This window comes from Dromaius novaehollandiae, chromosome 2 (genome assembly GCF_036370855.1).
Source record: "Dromaius novaehollandiae isolate bDroNov1 chromosome 2, bDroNov1.hap1, whole genome shotgun sequence".
NCBI lineage: Eukaryota > Metazoa > Chordata > Aves > Casuariiformes > Dromaiidae > Dromaius > Dromaius novaehollandiae.
The window spans coordinates 26,294,259-26,321,273 of NC_088099.1; the positions used below are offsets into that span (position 1 = coordinate 26,294,259).

Below are 27,015 nucleotides of genomic sequence, written 5' to 3' on the forward strand. Positions count from 1 at the left end.
GCCAACCATCTCGCCCTTTACCATCTGGCCAGAGGATTGCCAAGATGTCTTGCCAATTCTCTTTGTTCTTTGGTACATAAAACAAACTCTTGTATTTTGCCCTACCTTTTTTGCTGTAAATACTGATTGAGATGTGTGTGTGTGTATACACATACGTACATACGCATACATACACGTATATGTGTGTGTATATATATGTTTTTATATATATGTGTATATATATATAAATAAAAAAAGAATTAGACTTAGTAACACTGATATCACCTGTATTGAAGGTTGGTCATTATGGATTTATGCAGTATTTCATTTTAGCTTGACTGCAGGTCTTAAAGACTGGCTGAGTGGCTGAGTTCTGTTTTACCCAGGAGAAGAAACTTAATTAAATGCTCAGGTTAAGTTCACAGCATAGATTACCTCTTTGCTGATAATGTTTTCTGATAAACAAAATTTAGGGTCTCTGGAGGGTGGGATATACCTCACTACAGATCATATTCAGATTTAGTAGGTTTTTTAATCTCCATTAAGATGCGCTGTTTTTAAATCTGATTGTGGTCAGTTGGTTTGGGACATAAATTTCCAGTGAATCCATTTTTTTAAGTGGAATGGTTGTAGGAATGAGAGGTAAGAAAGGCATGATAATGCATTATATAAGAACAGCACTTTATATTCAGAATGTTCTACAAATATTAAATGCTCCTAATTTCAAGACTGGCATTTTCAGCTTACAAGCTCTTTGCCTCCCTTCCTAGTCTTGGTCTTCTCAGTCTTGTTCAGGTCGTGATCATCTGTGGATCATAAGTGGTCCATAGGAAGATGATCTGAGATGGACTGCAGATGCATGCAAGTTGGCATATGTGTGTCATTCCTTAACTCGCAGTACTCAGAAGATGGTTTCCAATGGCTATCACTGGCATACCAGCATGAAGGGATTCGTATTAATATTCTTTAGTATTTGTAAGTTAACAGAAAAATGTTTTTGAAACAATGTTTGCTCATGTAAATGGTAAGAGTTTTATTTATTCCCACCTTTCTGTGACTGGTGGTTAATGATGGAATAAGCTGATCCATCTATTATTTTTAAAAATAATTTGTTAAGTTTGGGGGGGGGGTGAGTTTTGGGGGGATGGAGGGGAGGAAAAAGCATTGAGTTAGAACTGCTTTACACACTTTATACCTTAGTCAAGCTAATCAGAATGAAAAGCAAGAAGCCTGGCACAGCTCTCAGCATAGACACAGGAATGAGAATCTGGGAAAACTTTGTTCAAAAATATTTTAGCATTGACAGTACTCACAGCAAAAAATATGCAAAGATGCTGCTGAAAAGGATGGCTCTAGTTGTTGAGAGACTCCAAATGAAGCCTTTTTTAGAGGAATAAATGAAATAAAACTGTTGTGAATTATTATCGGAACAAAGCATATATGAAACAAAAGGTAGTTGTTGTTAATACTACATCTGCTAGTAATGGCAAAATGTTCAATAATCTCTCATTTGGGAAAAATTACTGGTTTATGTTGAGTTAACTCAGTGTAAAGTTAAATGTTATAGCAGAGCTTGAATTATCATTGGGAGAGCAGTAGTTATGCTGCACCCTCAGTTATTGCTAGTTATATTTAGAAAAACTAACATGAGGATTCAATTTTTTCACGTCAGTTTGAAACTTTTAGCTCAAATGTTTTTCTTTGCATATAATGGTAAACTTACACAAGGATAAAAAGGAGAGACTTGGCAATAGTTCCACTGGTAAATCTTGGTCTTTATAGGGAATTTGTTCCTTTTCTTATGATCTAATTAAAGCCATATTTAATTAATAACCTAGCATTAATCCACCTATAAATTTATCCTACTCAACAGACTTGTGACTACATTACTATAAACTGCCAGGAATCCGTAATACAAAAATGCAGCAATGTTTTCATTGGTATTTTCATGTTAATTATAGTTTTCATAATAATTATAGTTTTCATACAAAACTGGCTTAGCTAAAATAAAATTGCTTTTGCTTCCATGCACTACCTAATGTTCAAAAATGAATTCAGAATTTTGCAGTTGATGTTTTTATAGCAATTTACACTATGGTCCTAATCAAGTCAATAATTTAGTTTAGGTAGAATTGTGTTTCCAGTCTTGGTTCTCTCCTTGTAGTATACTCGGCTGTTGCCATTGCAGTAGTTTAGTACTGGTGCCCATGCTTACAGACATTTTAGTGTCACCTAGGAAAGTTTCTGAAAGGGATCCAACAATAACTTTTTAGTTCTTGTGGCCAATTGATTATAGGAGATGCTTTGTGAGACTAGTGATTACGCTGAGTTGAGTGCCGAAGAACATGTCTTCTGAGCAATGCTCAGCTGCAGAGGGGAGCAGGTTTCTCTCAAAGAGACGTCCTGTTTTGCAGGGGCAAATTACTCCCTTTTTTCTACCATTTTGTGCTTTTTCTTTGAAGAATGTTTAGAGATTAAAATGTTTTTGATTTCTGAAAAGGGCCTAAGTGTTGTGTATTATTAAGGAGACTGTTTGCCTAGATGATGGGGATAGTCTGGCTATAAAGAGCCTTTCCGATGTCTTTTGTTCAGTATATTTTAGTCACGAATCATGTTGCTGGTGGAAAAAATATTAAATAAAGAATAAAAATACCTTGCCATAAGAGATTAGTGCTTTGTACAAAGACAGTGCTTTGGGGTACAGGTAGTATAATAAATGCAAATGAACATCCTGAAGTCACAATGTAACAGCAGCTTATTTCAAATTCTATAAAGTATTGAGAGAAATGGTGAGTAGCTTCCATGACATCATTCTGTCAAAAGATGTTGTGTTGCTAACAATATATATATATGAATTTCTGAAGTATTTCATTTTAAACTGGACCCTTGTCGTTCAGGGAGATGAGCTATATTAAAGCTAATTACTTCTGTTGGGCAAAGAATATTGAAAGCATACAGAATGGGTGGCTTAAAAATGGAAAGAACTGGATTTTGAAGCAATGTTGATCAGTTTTGGGGAATAGAAGGCATGACGGGTGTCCACAAAATGTTGTCTAACGTTGATTTTAACAGCCTGAAGTCTTACAGTGTTGGGGTCCGTGGTTGGGCTCATAGAATTTAAGTCTTTTTAATTGATTTTAGCAAGGTTTGGATGAGCCCTTTAGTATAAAAGACACATCCAGAGATATTTAACTTGAGTTCATTTTGCCATCATTCTGTAGTTTTCTTCAGAAAAACTCCTGCCAAAAATTCTTGGTCTTAAGAGACAAAAAACCATCTGTTCAAGCTGTGGAAATACCACTTTTTTTTCCAAAGTGAACCCTGCAAGCAACATCTCTGTACTTTGGATTCATCCAAAATAATCTAAGAAAATGCAAGAAAGGACATCAGCTTTTATATTTTGATAGAACAACTGTGGAACAGGAAAAGAAAACTCTAATATTGGGTAGTTAGAAAGGATGTGAAATTCAGAAGGACATCTTAGTTATTTGCACTAAAGAAAATTTTCTGTTTAAAATCAATGAAGTGTTTTCTCTACGATCCTTTATATAAAGGACATAATTAAACCTGGCTTGTAAATAAGGTGGTTATAAGATGGTTGGAAAGTTTTGACAGTAATAACTGCTTTTTGCACAGGTATTTTAGTGAATGGTTCTTAGAGGTTTTCAGTTTTAAGAGTATCGGCTGTTTCTCTATTAGTACCTTTTTTTAAAAAAGTTTAATTTTCACTGTTGAAACTAAAAGTCTTCTATACCTTCCCAGCTCCTTAGCTATTTATTTATGAGTAGCAAGAACTCAACATTTAGTTAACAATTACCAAAGATTGAGGTTTTAAATGTGTTTTAATCTACAAATGCAATAGGATAAGTCTTAAATTAAGATGTTAAAACTAGTCTCCAAAGATCCAGTCAGGCAGAAGCAGCTAATGAAATATCAGAACTTAAAATTCATAAGAAAATGTTTAGTGCTTAATTTATCTGTAGTTTGCAAAATAAACATTTCATTTAGATCCATGAAATTACTTCTCTTTATCTCTTTAGAGAAATTTAACTTTTCAAAAGTATGCTATCTTATAAAAGATAACATAGAGATCTGCAAAGATTTTATCTTTAAGAACTTTAATTTAAAACCTTTACTGCCCCAGTAGTTAGATATTCAAACAGACTTACTGACTTCACTTATACTAGTGATATATGGAATAAAGAGGTTACAGTCTCAGCTTTAGAAAATGCTGAGGCCGTGTCATGTATCCAGACTTTTTTTTTTTTGCATGAATCCACGACATATGGAAAGTGGGAAAATTGGAGCTTATTCTATGTGAGGAAAAGTAGAACTGAGCAACTGTGTCATTTTTCTCACTGCATCACAGATTTACTAAATCTAACTCTTTTCTGTTTGGTGATAAACAGAACACCAGCTACTTCTGGAGCTGTACCAGCTAGGAACTTTCCTAGGGCAGTACGAGGAGGGGAAAAAAAAGTTACAAATTCTGGCAGTCACTAAGATCTGGGTAGTAATGGTCAGCTGAAAACTCCTCAGTGTATAACTGTCACAGCTGTCTTCATATTTCTGAAGTGAAGGTAGACTAACCTGTACGAGGTGTAGGATGGAAGCAAATAATTTTGAAAGAATATTCATGCTACTTGCAGATATTGCACACCTAAGCTGAGATAGAGGACTATGTGGATCTTTTTGGTTTTTAAACAGGTATTTAGAAAGTACCAGCAATAATATTTTCATTTTCAGAAATGTGGTATCTGGCCAAATACCATAAAACCTTAAAGAATTATTTTCAGCAACCACTTTGCTTTGAGAATTTGTATTTTCTAACTCCAGCTTAAACTTGTTTGCAACTTTTTTGCCTCTTGCTGTGATTATCTACTAGCCTTTAACTTATCACAGCATCTATACATTCATTGTTGTTTTTCTTAAAACAGGGGGCTGTTTATGAAGTTAAGAAGTATTGCAGAGAAAAATAATGTAATAAATAAGACTTGTTGCCTGTGGGGATTTTTTTTTCCTGCATGTTGGAGAAATGTCCATGTTTCACGTGCTTTATAGAGAAGGGTTGATAGATCTACCTATATATGAAAGTTTATGGAAATACCTGTACTTGGGAGACCTGATTTTTCTCTGTGAAGTCTTCTGAATTGGAAAAAACTATTAATAATAATGGGATGATGCTGCCACAGATTTTTTTAACCTGTATTAGGAAGGTAGATAACAATTTGGTTTTCCCTGATTATATTTATTCCAGAGAACTTTGTCTTTCCTATGCAAAGGATGTAGATTAGAAACAAAATATAAAATTATGTAAAATATATTAATGTGTATGTAAAAATATATTTAAAAAATTATTAAGTAGTAATTGAATATCCCACAGTGAACCACTGTTATCAACCTAGAATTTTAAAACATAATTTTGTATTCTATTTTAGTTTGTGTCTTAACTTTAAGATGCACCATTTTGATTTTTTAACTCCTAACAGTTGAATGAGTTTTAGCTCTGCATTCATATTTTAAGCTAGTTTTGTAAACTTTATACATAAAATAAAGCAGTGTTTTGGTTAATTTCATCATGGAACTACATATAAGATTCAAAATCTGTAGAATCAGTAGTGTTGGAATTGCAAAAACTGCAGAGCTCCAGCAGATCATAGTGGCTGATTAAAAAACAAACAAAAAAACCCCCTCAGAGTTCCACATTTTACTTATCTTTAATAATGCAAAACTGATTGCTTCTTTGAAAATATGCCTGAGATAATTCAATAACAAAGGGGGATTGATCTAATATGAGCCTAGCTAATGATTTAAGTGAGTGTTGAATAAGTTCAATTGTCTACACTTGGTTTTTGCTAAAGTGGTTTTAAATTTTAAGTTTAATTTTGAGTTAAGAGTAATTTTTTTTAACTCCACAAGAGTGCACCTTATTATAGATATTTTGAATATTTTGCATATTTTCCTACAGACATTCTTGCTCTGAAACCTGATGCTTTGTGTGTAGTTGATCAAGATACTCTGTATCAAGCATCTTGTATGCCATGTTTAATGTTGGTATGGCTTCATTCCTTCAGTTGGTCAAATTCCTGTCTGTTAGATTGCAAGATTGAAGTCATTGTCCTTGTTCTTCCTGATCACTTTTAGCTTTCCTTAGTTTCCATGGAAGTTGAAGGAGAAAAAGTTTGACAGAAGATTGTTTCGGAAGTCTAGTCAACATCAAAACTCTTGCATGTATAAAAATGTCATTCAATGTAACTGATGTTCTTAGGCTAACAAAATTCCTAATTAGGTAAAATTGCACTGTCAAAGAAAAGTCCTTTTCCTGATATTCCTTATTTCTTAAAAAGAAAAAAACCTACATTTCCAGAATATTATTTTATACTGGTACGTTGCATTTTCATTAGAAAGGTTTGTCATGTAGTTATACTGTTTCCGTGATCAAAGTTGAACACTAAAGTACCCTTTTTTAAAGCTAGGATTGCAAGAAAGTGAAGGTGGCTTTCTCTATATAGATTCTAATCAAACTCAAAGATATCTGAAATATATTCAAATACTGTCTACATCCAGAAATAAATGGAAAATGTCTTGATAAGTATTTTTAGATTGCCATCATTGTAAATATTTTAATATTTTGTTTTAGCCTGAAAGTGAAATTTCCACTACAGTAGAAGATTACAGTTCTGAGGTAAGACTGAAGTAAGACTTCTCCATTTTACACTTTCTTTTAACTTTTCTTTTGCATGTTCATTGAAATACTGTGGACTATTTTCCAAAGAAAGGAGGAAATAAAAAGTAAATATCATGGTAGAGAAAACATTTTTTTTTTCCCTCCTTCTTTCTGCTCTTTCCCCTAATAGCTCCTATCAGTCGCAGTTTGCCTTAGGTATGGTAAGATGATAGGGTAGCACATGCACACAGTTTGCCATTGGGAGTGAAACAAATACACTTTTGAACAACTGCTATGAGCTCCCTGCAACATTTTAGCGTGTGTATCACCACAGTACGTGAGTACTATTCAATGGAATATACAATATGTGAAGAATGAACCCTTGGAAGCAGTTGACAATGGCATTGGTGTTCATTTATCTCTTCAAGTGAGAAGTATAGTATATCATGAAATATGGCTAGAAATTTTGATCATATCTGAAGTTGTAAGAAGCAGTGTTGGTCACTGAGGCCAAAAGCTCAGAAAAAAAAGATATTTTTTCACGAGGAGACAAAACACATGAAAGATATGAGATAATGTCTCATGATAATTGTGTTTCCGATTTGTTAATATCAGTTGAATTCAAAGCTCTTATTTGAAAATGGATTTTCACAGGCTTCATCTAAGCACATTAAAAGCTAACCTAATTTGATGGAATTTTTACCCTGTTTCATTCCTCAGAGATTTCTGTAGATGCCCACAGATTATATTAGGGAGCAATTTTTCAGATACTAAAGATGATAGAATTATAGCTGGACTGCTTTCTGAATGGACCTTTTAAAAAATTGCAGGTTTTCTGAAAAATGCCATGACAGACAGTAAAGCAATACTAGATCAGGTGAAGAACAAGTTGCAGTGGTGAGAGCTGTTGTCTTCCAATACATTGCTTTGTTTTTACTGCATTACAATTGATTGGTGTCTGCAGTGAGCAAACAACACATTTAAGAATGCCTCTGTTTAAGGAACTTCATTGAATTTTAAGTACAATTTGCATCAGCTTGTAATGTTACTATTAATAATAAAAGCTTTATTTACAATCATAACCATCCTATAACTAAAGGGATCTGATGCCTTTTTAATTGAGGAAGATGAGAAGAAATTAAAGTTTGCATAGAACAGCATAATTATTAAGATATATCAGATCTTGAGCTTTCCTTTGTTTCAGATACATGAACTTTTTTTGGAATGCTAAGAAACCACACATCGCACAAACATAGGCCTGTTCATCCCCCCTTTTTTTTCCTTGTTTAAAACATCTGTATCTTCTTAGTGGTTTTTGTCAAAAATTATGCTGTCATGCTTTAAAGTGAAAAATATCATAAATCATTTGTTTTATTATAGTTGTAAATAAGCCATGTGGTTTTAATTCATCAGCCCCTTCTCATGAGGAATTGGATAAAATTCACAAACAGATATTGCCCTTTTTGAGAAACTTACCAGACATAAGCAAATACTATAATCTAGTCTGAGCAAAGTTGAAGGAACCAGTGAATACTTCTGTCAGAATTGCTGTCTTGAAGGCATTTTATTGTAAATACAGTCTTTTCATCAGTTTTCTTCTGTCACCTCTCTGAATATCTACTCTATCAGAGTTAGTAGCCAAACCAAAGATTCATAGATCCTTTGTATGATCAGCTTGTCATTTGTAACAAATTTAGTTTGAGCAAGAATGAGACCTCCCTGCATAGTCCTAAATTATATGATAATGACAACTGTCTATTTGAGCTTATGGTTCAAATTCAGAACTAAGGGAAGTTAGGCTTTTCCCAACAGTCTTTTTTTTTTTTTTTTAATAACTTTATTGCTTAAAGTTGCCCCCAAATATTCCTCATATTCCTTATTTTTACCATATGAACTAAGATTGTTCATCCTGGATTTTTATTGCCTCTCTTCCAGAATTTGCAACATATATTCCTGATCATGTAGTTAATATCAAAACTACAAATGTCTTTTTTTAAAAAAATGTTAATTAAATTCTATATGTCAACCTTTAGCTTTACCTAAAGAATTTTTGGATGCATACTAATATGTAGAAAAATAAATTAAGCCATAATATTTTTTAAAACCACCAATTCTTATCCTTCAGAAGTTATTAACCTTAGTTGTGTTACATGATTATAATTATTTTAATCACAAACTGAAAATGGTTTTTATATATGGAGTTTAAAAAATAACAGAAATTGATTTGCCCAAGTTGCCCTAATTGCTCATTTTAGTTAAGGTTCATACAGTCAATTTTTGGCATGACTAGAATTGTAGTGTTTTTTTTTTTTTTTTTTAACATAATTTACAAAGAAGGTTGCTTCCTTCTAATTGCTTGTTGAAAAAGAGGAGCAGCTAGAAGTGCTCATAAAAACCACTGTCAGTCAAGGTTGGAGGTATAAATATTAATTTTTGTAGATGAATCAGATGGCGAAAAAGTAAAAAAGAAAAAAAAAAGAAGTAAAAATGTTAAGCCATTCCAGATACTTCTGTGTTTTTAACCAGAAGTCTGCTTGCCAGTCTGTAATGATTATATTATTTTCATGCATTAAAATATTTTCTCTGTTTTTAGTGACTGGACATTAAGTATTGATTTACATTGACCAGGAATTTGGAATTTATGAAGAGAAATATCTGTAGTGCTGAGATTAATGTTATAAATAGTTGCACATATTATTCAAACCATTAAATTAAAAAAAAGCTGACTCTGTAGTAAAGTGCTGTCTGACCTCTGGTGGCAATTGCTGTGAATCACTGCCTTATTTTAGTGGTACAAGTTGTTTTTCCTTGTATTTGCTTGGAAGAAATGTAAAGCTTTCACTTGTCCTTAACATATGTATTTACTGAAGTAATATAAACTATACCTTTTGTTTTTAGAAAGCATATTAAAATATATTTTATGTTAATAAATATTTTTGCTGTGAATTACTCTGAAAATACAAGGAAGGAAGAAAAGTCAGAAGGTTAGAACTTCCTTTAAGGGGCTTCATAACCTTCAGTCATTTCATCTATTCTGTTCACCTAGTCACTCCCAAGTACCGAACATGTTGAAAAATTGCATTTCTGCTTGCCTTGTGGTTATTTGTTTATGCAATTATATCTAGAGCTCTTGTTACTTGTTGTTTCCATTTTCTTAAAATACTTTGTGGTTTGATTGTTTTTGTAAATATTTAATTGTATGCTGGGGTATCTAGGCACATTTTAAGGCATAAGGACATTTCAGCACTAAAGGTGAATTGCAAAGCTTTAAAAGAAGAAATTAATTAGGAGAGTCTACATCAGTAGTGTTTATGGGCTTGCAGAAGAGCTCTCTACAGACACTGCAGAAGAGCTCTCTAAAAACACTGGGCTCAGGAGAAAAATCATGGAAATCCAATAAGCCTTGTGCAGATGTCTGTCAACACTGAGTTGGTATCGGGACTGTAGTCTTTAAATATTACAAATGAGTGAACAATTCATTTTAAAATGAGATGTTTCAGAACTGGTATTCAGACACTGTCATCTGTCTCCCCTGATGCAGTGAAATTTTTGTCATGCCTAAAGTTGCTAGCTTGTTCACGTGGCTCCCACGAGTTTGGCACTCTGGTATGTTGTGTTGACTTGTATTCTGCTGACTACAGTACAGTTGTCTTGTCACATTTTGACTTGCACTTCACCAAAAGGCATAACAAATTTGAAATGAAGGGTATGGGATGAGAAACAGAATAGACTGAAATGTTGTTACCCTCTCGGTGATATCTAAGAGTTAGGTTCCTGACCAAATGAAGCAGGATTTCCAGACAGTTGTTTTGAATGTGTATAGGAAAATTCCTTTTGTAAGTCAAAGGTTTTTTTCATAGAAATTTCAGGTGCTGAAGAGTCCGGAATATCTGGTGAGATAAAGCTTTTATGTTCCCTGGTAGCCCTTGTTATAAAGCATCTAAGAATCTTTGGTTATTGCACGCCAAAGTGTGTCCAGGGTGGTAGATTACAAGAATCATACACTGCATCTTTGTTTATTAATTAAGGCTAAGTAAAATGGGAGTTAAAAAAGGAAAAGTAGAATTTCATAGTAGAGTTTTTATTAAACTACTAGTGTTGTTAATTTGGGATATGAGCCAAAATCTGAGTGAAGACCTTGGTGCCAGGCTCTGTGTAGATGTTGTATATTCTCTGAACATAGAGCAAGCAACAGGGCAATACACAGGTGGTATACAGTGCTTCTATGAGTTGCCTGGGTTGATAAATTTAATACAATTTTGTTCTTTCTAAAATAGAGTATTAATCTCTCAGTGTTGTCTTCCTTTTTTATTGGGGAGTCTGGAATTGAAAGGGCACTGGGTCAGCTCTGCAAATTCACATCTAAAGCAGGTCTATTCATTCTTTAACACAAGCTCGATGACTGTATTGATCCCATTTATAACAGTATACTTCCATGTTGGTTAACTTACTGATCTGCTCAGACATGATAGTACTTTGTAAATAAGCCGTGATCTAGTCTATGGAAGATTTCTGGACAGTGTTTCCTCTCCCCCCCCCTAATGTAAAATACTTGGGTCTGAAATGCTATGATATCTTTACATCTCTAACATCATTATTTTTGATTATCAGTGATATAATAAAGAGCTTAGAGGGGAAATACAGCCATTCTTGCTTTCTCATTTTAAAATGCTGGTCGACTGTTTTAAAAGCCCATGTGTGTGTCTTAAGATTTCTCCTGAGTATATAGCATATGTTTTGCATTTGGATTTTTATTTTTTACATGCTGCTAGTACTTTGGCTTGTGCTTACATTTTGGAAATTTGTCATTGTTGGTGTATATAGTCTATACAACCAAAATTCTCTTGGAAGCTGAAAGCGTTGCAGCGTTAGGTGAGTGAAAGAGGAAATGTGATTTTTCAAATGTCTTATCCTAAATGTATAATTTTTGTGTTTTTCACTTAAAGAAATTCCTTTAAATTCCCTCTGTGAGATTCTACGGTATTGCCTTTCATTCACTATAGAGAGATTGGTGTCTTTCAGAAACAGTAGATCTTGGAATATATGAATATCTTTTTGAAAAACATAACTTGTTTTAGTAATATATAGAAATATTAAACAGATTTAATTAAAGTGGTTAAATGCAGTAGTCCAGCATTTTAATCATTTAAAGTATAAAGCTTTGCATAACCTTTAAATCTGAATTCCTTTGTTTTCTGCAGATGTTTAAATTCCTACTGTGTGTGTTGTCACATAGACAGTGGTGTCCGTTTTTGTAAATTGGGATTTTTTTTTTAACCTATTACCTGTGCTTACTCTGATAGCTTTATATGGAATAAATTGTATTTTGTACTTCAAAAGAAATAAATTTTTGTAGCATAAAAATTCCCATGGGTCTGCAGAAATCATTGCATAACATTCAAATGAACAGAAAATAGAAATCAAGCTTTATTTTAAATAATAATATATTTAGAAATTGTCTTTATACAGGTAAATGGTTGCAGTTTTGTGACAAGAACAGCTATACCTGCAGACTTAATCAGGGTACAGTATTGCAGATTGAATTGTAATGCTAATGGTGAATACTAAAAACCTAAAGCAATTTGTTTTGAACAGAAACTACATTGCTGACCAATACCTTATTTTGCATGCTGTGCTCTGCATCTCTGTTGCTTGTTATATATTAATACAGTGTATCTTTAAGCTTGAAATACCAAACATTTTACTACTTCTATTAAGGCTAATACTACAAAGCAGAACTTGCAGAAACGCTCTACATCGGTGCTTTTGAGGTGTGAATTATACTAACAAAGGAGGTTACCATAGCAATAAGATCTTTGATGCTGTATTGTGTGTTAATGTTCTAAGGTGGCATTTTTGATATTTGAGTTTACTCATCTTGATAAAACATAAAAAATGGGATGTTAAGGAACTTGGATTGATTTAGGAAGAAGAATTTGGAGTTGGAGAAATTTGTTCTGAGCATGGAATGCAGCACTCTCAGACGCAGCTAGAGGTGATGGAGAATGAATTGGCTGGGAAACAGCAAGAGATTGAAGAGCTAAACAGAGAGATAGAAGAAATGAGGGCAGCATATGGTACAGAAGGATTGCAACAGGTATAATTACCTTATGTTGCTTTCTGCTTGCTACTCGGTTACATGTGAAAATGCAGAGTATCACCTGAAATTGTTCACACTTGATGGGAGCTGTTGAGAATGCAGTCAGTGTGTGAGGCAGAATTATACACAATTTCTTTTAACACTACCATGCGTTCTGTTTCTTTGAATGGTAGTTCCATTGTGTGTCCTTTTGCTTTGTATTTTATGACTAAAATTTCAGTCATCTTTGCAGTGATTTTATTCTAATCAGGAGCAGAAAAACAGTTTTCTTCAAGAAAGTCCAAATTCTTCTCCAGTTGTGCAAAGACTGCATGTCTGTAAAACCTTGTTCCTCAGAGATCAAACATAGAATCAGGTTTTACTTTATAAAGAATGAGATTACTGAGTTGGTCCATGAATCAAAACAATATTTGTATATCAGACTCCACAGTCTGAAATAAAAGGCAACTGAGTGGGGATGTTTTAATAAACATCTAATAATTTGGGATCACAGAGAAGTACGTTTTTATATTAGAAATACCACTGGAATGCATAGTTAGGTTTTAAAGTATAGAATATTAAATACTTTTCTTCTAGTATAAGCAGGTGCTACAAAGCTTGAATTCAGTGCTTTATTGTGCTTCATGTCTTACTTGTCTCTTTTTGCTGTGATTTGGATTCAGGTCACGTCATTGTGCGATTTTCTTTGTTTTGCAAGGTGCAATAGAACACAAACATTGTTTTGAGCTCATTCATTTTCACCTTCATTATTACTTCAAGATTAATTTTTTTTTACTGTTTTCATTTTTATTTTATCTGTGAAGACGGACGTCATGTTTTCTACCATGTTAGCGTGATCTTGAAGTAGTTGCTCTGGAGCAGGAAGTGTTTTATCACTGCTTTGTCTATTGGTGCCTCTCTGGTGTTGCATTTTAAGTCAACCTTAGCTTCTGATTACTGTATCTTGTATCAGTTGTGCTAAACAGAATAGTTATAATTATAGCATAATAAAGAATATAACCATAATTTTATTTTCTCACAATTGTGACTGTTGGTTTTTTTTTCCCTGAAAAAGCTGAAAGTAAACAAGTTTGATTCTTAAATGACTATGAATACCATTTTAAAAATAAATTAAAATTATATTAAAACAAAATAGACTGTGGTACAATAATATTTTAAATACTTTTTAGTTGCATATATTTTTATATGATAATGGTACAGTGCATTATATCTTAATTGAGGAATGCATATGGTTTATTTTTCAGACAAAACAAAAGATTTGTAAGGGAGAGAGGCGCAGAAGATATATTGTGTGCTTGTTTGTCAAAGAAAAAGATTGATTAAAAAGGTTCATAATGGTCATACAATAATGCATGTATTTGAACAGATAAATCTACTTATTTAATTTCATTGAACAGATGCAAGAGAAAATGTTTGACGCTCTTAAGTGTCTGATCTGTTCCTGTGTTTGTATTAATACAAGCATCTAGTAATTTCTTTTCTTTCTACTAGATACCTACTTTTTAAAGTGGGAGGTCATTATGGTGTTCTAAAAAGAACTTTAATTTCCTCAAATTCTTTGCATAGTTTGACTTGTTTAAAAGACTCCTGGGTTTTTTATGTACAGCACTGAATAATGTTCCTGCTCAGTAAATGAGTAAGCTGTATGTGGAAGCATTATAATTTTACTTCAAGACTTAGCATATAACCTGGAGAAATTTCTTTTTTAGGGGCACAGTAAACAATATAGTTTATATAGTTACAGAAGTTACAGAATGTAGTTACAGAAGATGACTGATGATTCAAGGAATGTGTGATATGTAGAGACATTGCGTTTTTTGAAATTTCTTCTAGTCTTTCATGAGAAAGAGTTCAAATCAACAATACTTTAAAGTAAATAACATATCTATTTCATATGAAATATACTCCCAAAGAATGTTGTAGGATTTATGGCTGCCTGAATGTCATATTACAAAATATAAAACACTTGCAAAGGAATTTTTCTGTTTTTTATCATTTCTTCCTCATTACAAAATGAGATTCATGTACTACCTACAGTGTGCCAATCTCGCAGCTTGAGCTTTTCTCGTGCAGTTATTCTATCAGAATTTCTTGGATTCACAGTGTAAGATACTCGTGGTATCTACTTATATGTTCTTAATACAATGAATGCCATTTATTCCACCTTCAGTGAGAGTAACATGACTTGCATTTATTGTCAGAAAAGTGTATGGTCATTGATAATTACCACAAAGTTGCTGGTATACTGTAAGTAGATACCCTGACTTCTTTATGCTGTTTTGTTTACATGGCCATGCTCTTTAGTTCTAAATGCAAATTCTGTATTGTGCTAATTAAACTTCAAAGTTCATATTATGTTTTGATAAGTATATTTTATGGAGAGCTCATATATTGTTGAATGATTAAAAAAACCTATTTCTAAAACAGTTGCAAACTAAAACACTGCAAAAGAACAACTCGCAGTTTATGAAAATAGAAATGCTCCAATAGATCTGTGTAAAGTCTTTTGAATAAAAGAGAGGCTAGGCAAGATATATTCCTATTTAACTGGAATAACTGAATAATATTTTCTGTCTATGGCTCTCATGTGCTGCAGTAATAGTTTACATTTCATTTCACTTCATTTGCTTTCATAGTTGCAAGAATTTGAAGCTGCTATCAAAAAAAGAGATGACATTATCACCCAGCTCACTACTAATCTACAACAGGCACGGAAAGAAAAGGATGAAACTATGAGGGAATTTTTAGAGCTTACTGAACAAAGTCAAAAATTGCAAATTCAGTTTCAGCATGTAAGTCATAACAGTAGCAATATTTATTTGGGTTTGAAAACTGGTGTCACTTCAGAGGTTCCATCAATGTCTATCTTGTATAGAAACACAGAATTTGACATGCATTTTTGAAAACTTGATCCCTTGGTGTAGATCTGCAGTCACTTTAACTGTCCTACAGTTACCATTATAGCACCTGGTTTCTTGCACTAAATCACTAGAAATAATACAAAATTAATCTGTTTTCTTTCCTGGTACATTGGAAAGAAAGTATATGGGAAAGTATACAGCTGCTGATAAATACTGGATGATGGCAGTTGTCTTGGGTGGTGTCAGGGAGGAGAAAGCTTGTGTGTAATTACTGTTCTGAAAGGTTGGGGTGAAATCCATCCACCCTGTTCCCTTTGCAGTCAAAACAGGCATTGAATTTTCAGAGCCACCATTTCATGCTCGAGTCCTAGACTTTTGGATAAAATCTGCCTCTTGTGGTATTATTAGACAGTAACTTAAATAACAGAATTAAGTTTCATCATTTGTTCAAAAAAGCACTGGTGATCCAGATGCCATGGAGGCTCTTATTTTGCCTGACTGCAACTTACGGTGTTGCAATGCAACAAGATAAACCTATTTCAGCTGCTTCTAAAAGAACTACTAAACTTTTCTAATAGTCTTTGGGCTCTTGATATGGAACAAGAAAGTTGAGATCATAACTATCTCTTTCTGTGGTACAAGCTGTTTCTGAAAAATTGTGTATTTTGGATTTTATTTTTTAATGCACAAGTTACAGGCAAGTGAAGCCCTGAGGAACTCCAGCCATAGTTGCACAGCTGCTGATTTATTGCAAGCCAAACAACAGATCCTTTCACATCAGCAGCAGCTAGAAGAACAAAAATGCCTGCTGAAGAATTATCAAAAAAAGAATGAAGAATTTGAAGCACAGATTACACATCTTCAAGACAGAATCACAACATATGAAATGGTATGTTTCTTACTAGAAAGATGTCTTCTTAGTCTCTTTTTATTTTAATGATTTTGTAGTTTCTTTGAAATTTAAGGGCTAAAACACTGGTGATGAGTGTGTTGCATGTATTGCATACAAATTCTTTTGTATTTTAAATACCCCATCTGTTGTATTTAATACAGTAACACATAGTATGTGCATAGTTTAGAGCTGAGCTACTTAAGTCAGTACTGTACATCATGTTTAAAAATATTGCAGAATTATTTACGAGAAATGATAAAGCTATACTAAATACCACCATGGAATTAGAAAGCCTGTATTAAATATCAGTCTGTCAGAATTTGCTTGAGCAATCTTTTCTGTCTTAAGTAAAGAGTACTTTCGTTTCTTCATGTACATTTTATATCCTTCATGGAAAACATCTCAAAGCAGCTTTAAAAAAAAAAGAAGGAAAATTGAATTGTCTTTAAAAGTGACAGAAGACAAAGCTTTCAGGTAATGTCACTAAATGGTTTTTGAAGTATCAGAGCACAACAGTAAAAAACTTCAGGTTTTTTTTTTTTTTGTATTGTCACTTATCCCAAATGTATAGAAAACTTCCAAAATAAGGCAACAATTGGTTTCATAGATGATCTGTCATGCTTTAAAGAAAGGCATCATGTTTAAATGGGTAAGTATATGATGTTCTAATACTTTCAAATAACAAACTAAAAATAAGAATGTGTTTTTGCTTATTTTTAAAGGGAAAATACAAAAATGAAGGAGAAGATTTGAGTAAACTACAAGAAAAAGCAGCTTTAATTGAAGAGCTGAAAGCAAAACTTGAAGAAGAAGAAAGAAATTCATTTCAGCTTATGGAAAAGTTATCGGATGCCAGTAAATTAGTTGAAGAATTAAAAGAACAGATTTTACTAAAGACCCAGGAGATAAATAACATGAGAGTTGAACTTACCACCTACAAACAGAAAGAAAGGCAATGTTCTGATGAAATAAAACAACTAATGGGAACTGTGGAAGAACTTCAGAAACGATGTTACAAAGACAGTCAGTTTGAAAGTGACATTGTGCAAAGGATGGAACTAGAAACACAACGGAGACTGGCACAACTTCAGGCCGAGTTAGATGAAATGCATGGCCAGCAGATCGTACAAATGAAGCAAGAATTAATTAAGCAACATGCGATAGAAATAGAAAAACATCTTTCTCAACAAAAAGTAGAACTGGAGAAAACTTCAAGTTTATGTTCAGATAGTAATGTTAATAAAGATCAAATACATCTAATGAATATTGAAATTAATGAATTGAATATGAAATTGCAAGATGCTGATAATGAAAGGGAAAAAATAAAGCAAGAATTGTCACAACAAATGGAAGTAATTTCAGCAGAGAAGTCTCTTCAACAAACTAAAATTGAAGATCTTTTCCAAGAATTGAATTTCTCAAGAGAGCAGGTTCAAAGAGCCAAACAAACTATAATGGATATGGAATGTAGATTAAATGAAGCCGAAAGGTATGAGTTTGTGATTGAAGACCTAAGAGCTCAGCTTGCTTCTGCTTTTGAATTCAGGAAAGAATTAGAATTAAAACACGAGGCAGAAGTCACAAATTACAAAATAAAACTTGAAATGCTAGAAAGGGAGAAGGATGCAGTTTTGGACAGGATGGCTGAGTCTCAAGAAGCTGAATTAGAGAGGCTGAGGACACAGCTTCTGTTTAGTCATGAAGAAGAACTGTCCAGACTTAGAGAAGACTTACAAAAAGAGCACATGGTAAGCATGGAAAGCCTTAAAGATAACTTGAATATACACTATAAACAGCAGTTAGATGGCATACATAATGAAATGAGTCAAAAGATAGAAGCCATTCAGTTTGAAAAGGACAACTTAATCACAGAGCAAAATCAGTTGATATTAGAGATTTCAAAACTAAAAGATTTACAACAGTCTATTGTAAATTCTAAATCTGAAGAAATGACACTTCAAATCCATGAGCTGCAGAAGGAGATTGAAGTACTTAGGCAAGAAGAGAAAGAAAAAGGTACCCTTGAACAAGAAGTTCAGGAGTTGCAGCGTAAAACTGAGTTGATGCAGAAACAAATGAAGGAGAGAGAAGATAGCCTTAAGGAAAAATGTTCAGAACTTGCAAAACAAAATAACCTGCTTAAAGGGGAAAACAAAACTCTGGAAGAGAAATTAAAACATATGATGGTAAGCTCTGAAGAAAATGTCATTTTCAAAGACAGTGTTAGTTCCACAACAGAAAATCTAGACTTGCAAAAAAGAATAGAAGAGGTGATTAATGAAAATGAGCAACTTAAAAAACAAAATAGTCAACTCAAAGGGGATTTTGAAAGGCAGAAGAGTGCCTTTTTGTTTACTGAGAAAAAACTTGAAGCTAATTTTAAAGAGCTGCAGAAAGAATGTGCTAGCCTTCTGAAGACAAAAACTGATTTAGAGGAGAACAAGAATAAGCAGGAAGCTGAATATAAAATCAAACTCAAAGCTCTGAGTGAAGAACTTCAACACTTACAAAGCAATAGACCAGTTTTATTTCACACTGAAAGTTCTAGTTTTAAAGAGAGTAAAGAAAATAAGATGTACAGGGCAGACACGTTTGAAGCTGGAGAAGTTGTTGAGAAAGATGCAACAGAACTTATGGAAAAGCTTGAGGTGATCCAGCGTGAGAAATTGGAATTATCCCTGAGACTTTCAGATCTTTCTGAACAGTTGAAGTCAAAGCATAGTGAAATTTGTCATTTAAATGAGAAAGTTAAATCCCTGAAACATGAGAAAGAACAAGTTCTAGCAAAATGTAAAGAACTAGAAGTCATAATTAGCCACACTCAGAAAAGAAATATTGATACTACTGAATATAAGACAAAATGCTGTAAAGAAAAAGCTCTGAAGACTGCTACTGCAGCCTCCAAAAGCAGAAATACCACATCGGGTCCAAGCAATAAAGTTGATGAAGCAGTAAATGTAACAGGTGATCTGGGCTCAGATAAAGATAGTCGTCAGGTAGCAAAAGGAAAGGAAGCTCAGCAGATGTTGAAACTGGAACAGCAGTCTCTCGTAGAACATTTGCATGAGATGAGAGATGGACTGACCGATGAAACATCATTAATAGCAATAACACAAAGTGAAAATAATCAGCTTCAGCAGCAAGTGGATACATTAAAATCAGAACAGGTATGTTATATAAAGCTGTATAGAAAACAGTTTATCTATGAAAAGTTGTAGGAGCCTATATTTAGAAATTTGTGAAATGTTTGTCCTCTTAGCTGCTTTGGAGTGCATGTGTGTGCTCGTGTGTGTGTGACAGACAGTGGCTGATGGTTGAAAGTGGTTACAAGAATGACCAGAATTGTAACCATAGTCAGTGTCTGTAAGGGTGCTATTTTTCATTGAAAAGAATACTCTCCCAGTGCATTTAATTAAAGCAACAACAACAAAGATGAGCAGGGGAAGACATCTGCAACACTTCACATTTTGGTAGAATGTTTAACTTAATTAGAAGAGGTGAAAACTTTTTCAGGATACATTTTATTTGTCTGTGATTCACTTTTTCATTCTGTAAGTACTCATTCACACGATATAAAGAGATAAATTCTTGACATTTTCAGTCAGCTTTATTAAAACTTGTGAAATTCTAATGTTCCACTATAAAAATTTTTGTGTGTATGTGATTTTCACTTTAAAAAAAAAAAAAGTATCTGGATGTGAGCACAGAAAAGAAATGTGTGAAGAAATGGATGTTAAGCAATGTCATGTGATTCTATTCAATCTGGCTTTTGCTGGAGAAATTTTGCCTGTATTTTTTGTGTTCTAACTGAATTGCAGGTTATATGGAGAAGATTGTCATTTGCCAATAAAAATAGCTAGGTATTGAATTATTGATCTTTAAAGAGGTGCCAGAATCAGAAATCTGGCTTTAAATTTATATACAGTGATACAGTTGAATAGTATGCTACAGAAAATAGGCAAGTAAGCTTTTCTGTAAAAATAGATGTTAACCACTCTTCTACCATTTTTTGATTTATTTCAAGTTCTAAAAATCCACCCAGGAATGAACACCAACGTTGCATAATTTTAGGTTGTCCTGTAGTCCATTCATTTTCTAAGAAATAAAATCACTGATAAAGCTGTATTGGAAACAGTTGTGAGATTATCCAAAAGAACTATAACTGTCTAATATAATACTGTAATTATTTATAACAATGTGATAAGGGTCCTGCGATTACCTTTTGAAGGAATGCAAAATCATAATGGTCTGGAAGTGCCTAAACCTTTTCAAACTTGGACTCTAAATATCTCAGTATTGACTAATTCTGGGCATGTTTCCTTTGGCAATAATGTCCTCAAACCTGCAGATTAGAACTACAAGCATTGGTTATCAGTTAAGATTTATTCAGGTCTACTAATAATACAGTCTTTTAGTCTGTATATACAGTGCATTTTTTCTTAACGTCTTGCTGTATTAGTTGTGATATTACTCCTTCATTAGAGGTAAAATTCAGTGTTTTTTTTTTTATTACTGCAAAATTTGTCTTACCTCTTACTTTAAGCATGGTTGTCCCTAAATGCTTAGAGATTTTGGCCTACATTCCCCTCATGATTATCATGCATAAATGATCCTCCCTTTTTTGTGACATTATTTCTACTAATAAAAACATGGCAAAAAACATGTTTTCTGTATTTCAATAGAAATTGCAGTATTCTATTTTCTAGTCACTTTGTCTAATTTGCTGATGGACTTTGAATCCAAAATTCTTGCAGCCAGTCTCACATAGATAAGTGGCAGGGAAGCAGGGTCAGCGTAGCAGCTCTACTATTGACAATCCTTTCATCTGACAAAGTGGGGACAATGGTTAGGATTTCCTGATGGTGTAGCTTTCACAATGATTTCTTTTTCATGGGCAGATACTTTTAATTGGTCCAAGATTTGTTATTCGATTAAGTCAAAATAGTCTGGTCCTCGATCAACTGAGAATCCAGCAAATGTAAAGGCCATGTCTTCAGTGTGATGCCTATTCTTAGCCTTAGAGGTCTGATAGTCAGTCTTGCTTAGACAATATAAGTTATTTGGAAAACTCTTTCTTCTCAAAGTAATTATGATCACCAACATCCATAGAAGAAGAAACTAGTTTTCAACTGTTCAATATTTGCATAAAATCATAGAATAATATAGTTTAGAAAGGGCATCTGGAGGTTATCTGTTCCAAACTCCCGTCAAAGTAGGGCCTGCTTAGTTCCATTTTTTGTTTTACATTTGTCCACATCCACAGATGGATTAAATTAACATACCAGACTGTGAACAGCTTGATGCTTATACTATTTAACTGACTCAATTTTTCAGTGAAGTTTCATTGCAAGCCAGTAATCAGCCAGTCTCCTGTCTGGCATGTACCCACGCTACCCCCAAATACAAGTGGCTTTCAAAACAGAAGTAGAATTTGCAAATGTGATTTGCCGTAGCAGTTCCTTAGAACATAACTAGCAGTGGAGCAAACTGAGGGATATAAACTCTCAGCCATATTGTAATTGTGAGGAAGAAGTAAGACATGTTCTCAATATTAAGTGCTGTGTGTAAAGATAGTCATTGTGCTTGCAGCTGTCTTTTCCAAAGCAGGAGTTGAAACGTACTTCGAGTTTTGATGATTTGATTTTAGTTTGATATTTATTTTAAACTGAAGAGCTCTCAACTATTTTTTATGATTCAAGTTTCTAAAACGTGTGTATTTAAATTTATGTATTTCATATATACCATGTGTAGCATTATGTTCCATGTATTTAGTATTAATTTCAGAAATTAGCGAAAGTTGGATGTTCTTTTCTTGTTTCTCACTCTTTATAAAATGTATATTTTTATTCAAAGACTGATTTACAGCTACAGATGGAAGCGCAGCGCATTTGTCTGTCCCTGGTTTATTCAGCACATGTAGACCAGGTTCGTGATTACATGAAAGCAGAAAAAGAGACTGCGCTTTGCAGTCTTAAAGAGGAACTTATACATAGTCATCTACAAGAGATAAATGATCTTAAAAAAATGCATCAGCTGGAGCTCCAGACCTTGCAAATTCAACATGCAGGTAACTTGCCAGAAATTATAAGAGCGAAGCTCTTGATTTGAAAAATAGGTAGTGTCTTTGAAAGAAAATAAGCACAAGTGTTTGGGGAAAAAGTATATGTAGCTGTCCAACAAATTATTTTTACAGAACATTTTTCAGTGTTTTTATTCCAAATTACTTCCTTATTATAAGTAGTCTATTACTCAGGTTACTTTAGGAAGGAAAGAGTAGGCAAGCATTACAACTCATGTTTTGCTGTTTGTATTAGGTCAATTAATTGTAAAGAACTGTATAATAGATTCAGTTATAGGTTTGTATTTCTTACAAAAATACCAGGCAAAGGTAGCAGCAAAATATCTTTGGTCTTGTTTCATTCTCTGTGCCTTGAATTCCTGCATTGGTTCCCTCTCCACATTGAATAAACTTCTTTGCTACTACTTTCAAGATTATTGTTCTGTGCTTTTTTGCCTTTGTGAGCTTTTATGTTGTCATGCTGCTTTTCTATTCATACTTTCTTTGTCATCCTGTGATGTGCCCTTGTGTATTTTTTTTTTGTCATAATAACTTCCTGGCCCTCCAGTATGTTTGAGTAAAGTTAGATCTTTCCAGAGCTCACAGGCATAACAATGTATTTCTTATACCTTATTCCTCTTGAACACACAATTCTTCCGTAATAATTGAATATATCTGTGAGATGGAACAAGAAAGAGGAAAAAAGAGTATGCCTTCCTAAAACTGGAGGAGTTGACTTCGGTGAGACAGGAGACTACACCTCGTAATCTGTTGAAAAAGTGTTGTGCATATAGCATTAAAAATAACATTATGAACAATTTGTATTCATAGATGATGAAGTCAAATCTACACAAAGACTTATAGAAAAGCTAAGTGAAGCTGTATCTGAGGAATGTTCTAGGCTCACTCAGGTAAGACTTAGCAAAAAGCCTTCTTTTAAATGGAACTTTTGAAGAACTGAAAATGAAAAATTATGTGTATGGTGAGTCATCTTGCTTTTCCACACCATCCTTAACTGTCTTTCTGTGGACCATTTCTCTTTGCATTGATCTCTAAATAGAGACTGCTAAACCTGATCTTCCAAAATATGTTTCCAGGGGTTCGTTTTTTTCTTTTATCATTTTGTATCCTTGTCGAGCTAATTCTTCTGCCTTACAGCTAGTCTGCTAGTTCTGAAGTATTTTTTTTCTTCGTGTATGTCTCTGGCCCAAAGTTCTTGATTTTTACAGTAGTCTGATGTCACACACACACGGAGCCAAAGGACATCACCTTCTCATTTCTGCAATAACACAGTCATTTCTTTCTTAGCTGCAGCATATCTTTCAAAGACTTAAAGCAGTTGAGAATCCACCCATACTCCTATGTATGGTATTTTCAGTAACTATGAATATCATTGTCAAAATTTGAGCCTTATTTTTAGTCTGTATCCTAGTATCAGCCACCAATAATATTATTTTGCCATCTCTCTTTTGTAGACTAAAAGGCGTTAGTAATCCCTTGCCCTTACATGTTCTTTCTGACCAACAATCAAGTCATTCATTAAATTTAGTTCTGGATAAATGAAGCTGCTTTCATCATTCATTATAAAGCTGTGATGTTCTGATCTTTAATATTTCATATGGGGCTTATTTCTTTTTCTGGATCATTTCCAGTTTCTCAATGTCTTTCTGGAAATGTGGATACCAGAACTGTTTTGCTTGAGAGCCAGCATAGGGGAGACTAAGCTGGACTTTATGATGGCACACAGACAGTATCAGCTGAATCAGGTTTTTGGCATTAGTTATTTCAGAGCTGGAATGAACTGTGCCTAACTGTATGATTCCATGTTGAGCTTGAGGAGAAATTATTTTATTCTTGTAAATCAGATTTAGAGTCTGTTGAATCTAAAATGTTTAAATAAAGAATCCCACCATGTTCCTTGGGCAGGCCAAGTTTCCTTGCAAATATCATGTGTCTTCAGAAAGCATATGGATAAATCTTCTGTTAGTCTGCTCACTGTAAATATGGCAGCTATTTTGCTGGCCGCCCAGCAACAACAAACATGAGGCATTCTCTTTATTATTTGCTTGCATTTTCTGCTGCCATCCCCTTTTATTCTATTTGTTGAAAAATTAAGAACAAGATAAATAGTAATCTCCAAGAAGATCTAAATTTCCACTGTAGGAAATACTTCCCCAAGTAAAATTGCAGTTAACCAGAATGAAACATTTACAATACTTTCAGCGTTAATGAAGGAAGCCTTATTGTGCATAATTTTAACATTTGGCAATGCCAAATTAAATGTCCATGCAAAAATACATGTTTTTATGTTTTAGCTGAAAATTTTCTCCATACCTGTTTCTTTTATCGGGAATTTTAAGGGTTTTCTAGGTTCTTTATGACTTAACAGGTACATCGTTATTTCCACAGAAGATAATATCACAAAATGCTACTTTCTTGCCATTTTTTTTCTATTTTCTCTGTAATTTTTCATGGATACATTAATAAATAATTTTTCTTGACTTTTTCTTTGTTTTGTTTGCCATACAGCTTCTGTGTCAGAAAGAACAGTCTTCAGCTGCTATAGAAGTTAATGATAGGGAACAGGATATTTTCCATATTCATACTGCTGAGAAAGAAAAATTGAAAATAGAATTGCCAACACACAGAGGTCAAGATCAAGGTAATGGCCTTGTACTATCATGCTGTTTTTTAAAAAAAAAATATATATATATATATATATATATATATGTATATATGTGTATATATATATATGTGTGTGTGTATATATATATGTATATAAAAAAATTAAAAATTAATTTCAAGCATTTCAAGTTGGCAATTAGTATGTCGTCAATTGTTCAGGTACTAATTAACGTTCCTAATTAGCTGTTCTTGAGAGTTGAGATTAGTCTCAACTATTTTTATTTTTATTATGAGCATTTTCTTATGCTTTTTTTGTTACAGTGGAAACTGGTGAAAAAAGTGATTATTTTTTTCTTCATGTAAAAAAAGCTAGCAGCTCTACCAAAAATACATATATATCAGTGTTATATAAAAAAAATTCTAAAATTTGTAAGGGCCCTCTATTACTTCAGTAACATATAATTTTATAAAAAAAAATTAAATATAAAATTTATTTTTATAAAAATTATGGTATAGTGTTTATAAATTTCATTTAAAGATTTCATCCCTGGTTATTTGTGTAATTTAGCTATGCAAGAACATATGGATGCTCTCCTGCACAAGATAAAGGAAGAATACAGCAGGCTGACTGCACTTCAAACACACTTGATGAAGGATTGTAAACAGGTAAGCTTTTTATAGCACCTCTTATAAAATACAAGTGTCTGTGAATTTTCTGTGTTGCATGAATTCCTTCTGGATCAGGGAGAGAGTGTATTTACAACTGTATTTATGTATCCTGGTTGAGTGTCATAACAAGTCAATGATGAAGTAAAACAGAAGGGTTAGCTAAAGCAGGTTGCTCATGACCGTATCCAGTCTGGTTTTGAATATCTCCAAGGACTGAGACTCCACAACATCTGTGGGCAACCTATTCCAGTGTTTGACCATATTTTTCTTATGTTTACATGGAATTTCCTTTATTTCAGTTTGTACACATTGCCTCTTTTCTTGTCTCTGGGCACCACTGAGAAGAGTATGGTTCTGTCGTCTTTACTCCCCCCATCAGGTATTTACATATTGATAAGATCACCCCAAGCCTTCTTATCTCTTGATTGAACAATCTTGGCTCTCTCAGCCTTTTTGCATCTGAGAGATATTCCAATGCCTTAGTCATCTTTGTGGCCTTTCACTGGACTCGCTCCACTAAGTCCATGTGTTGTACTGGGGTGCCCAGAATTGGACATAGCACTCCAGATGCAGTCTCACCAGTGCTGAGTAGAGGGAAAGGATCCTTTCCCTCTACCTCCTGATGCAGCCCAGCATACTGATGGCCGCCTTTGCTGCCAGGGCACTTTGCTGGCTCGTGTTTAACTTGTCCTCCAAGACCCCAAATCTTTTTCTGCAAAGCTGCTTTCCAGCTAGTTGGCCCCCAGCAGGTACTGGTGTATAGGGTTATTCTTTCAAAGGTGCAAGCCTCTGCTTTTCCCTCATGAGGTTCCTGTCTGCCCATTTCTCCAGACTGCCAAGGTCCCTCTGAATGTTACAGCCATCTGGTATATCAGCCACTCTGCCTAGTTTTCCATCATCTGCAAACCTGCTAAGGGTGCCCGCATCATCTAGGTCATTAATGAAGATGTTAAACTCTATTGGTCCCAGTTTGGTCCCATGGGGTGCACCAGTGACTGGCCTCCAGCAGGACTTCATGCTGCTGATCACAACCCTTTGAGCCTGGTAGCTCAGCCAGTTTTTTCAGTCCATCTCACCATCACTGTACTTCATCAGTTTGTCTTATAGTATGTTATGGGAGACAGTGTCAAAAGTCAAGTTAAATAATAGCCACTGCTCTCCCCT

At 33.9% G+C, this 27,015-nt stretch overlaps 1 protein-coding gene across 4 annotated transcripts in view; it reads left to right on the top strand.

Annotated features, from left to right (window-relative positions):
• Nucleotides 1-27,015, top strand: part of AKAP9 (A-kinase anchoring protein 9) — a 125,869-nt gene that overhangs the window by 29,808 nt on the left and 69,046 nt on the right. For 2 of the 4 annotated variants that reach the window (XM_064506055.1, XM_064506053.1), the window contains 11 exons: nt 6,620-6,664; nt 10,507-10,539; nt 12,116-12,169; nt 12,573-12,743; nt 15,383-15,538; nt 16,299-16,496; nt 17,222-19,666; nt 22,353-22,566; nt 23,389-23,468; nt 25,087-25,219; nt 25,751-25,848. In XM_064506055.1, coding sequence (XP_064362125.1) covers nt 6,620-6,664; nt 10,507-10,539; nt 12,116-12,169; nt 12,573-12,743; nt 15,383-15,538; nt 16,299-16,496; nt 17,222-19,666; nt 22,353-22,566; nt 23,389-23,468; nt 25,087-25,219; nt 25,751-25,848 — 3,627 coding nt within the window. The remainder of the gene's footprint in view (nt 1-6,619; nt 6,665-10,506; nt 10,540-12,115; nt 12,170-12,572; nt 12,744-15,382; nt 15,539-16,298; nt 16,497-17,221; nt 19,667-22,352; nt 22,567-23,388; nt 23,469-25,086; nt 25,220-25,750; nt 25,849-27,015) is intronic. The other 2 variants (XM_064506054.1, XM_064506056.1) reach the window with 1 other exon arrangement.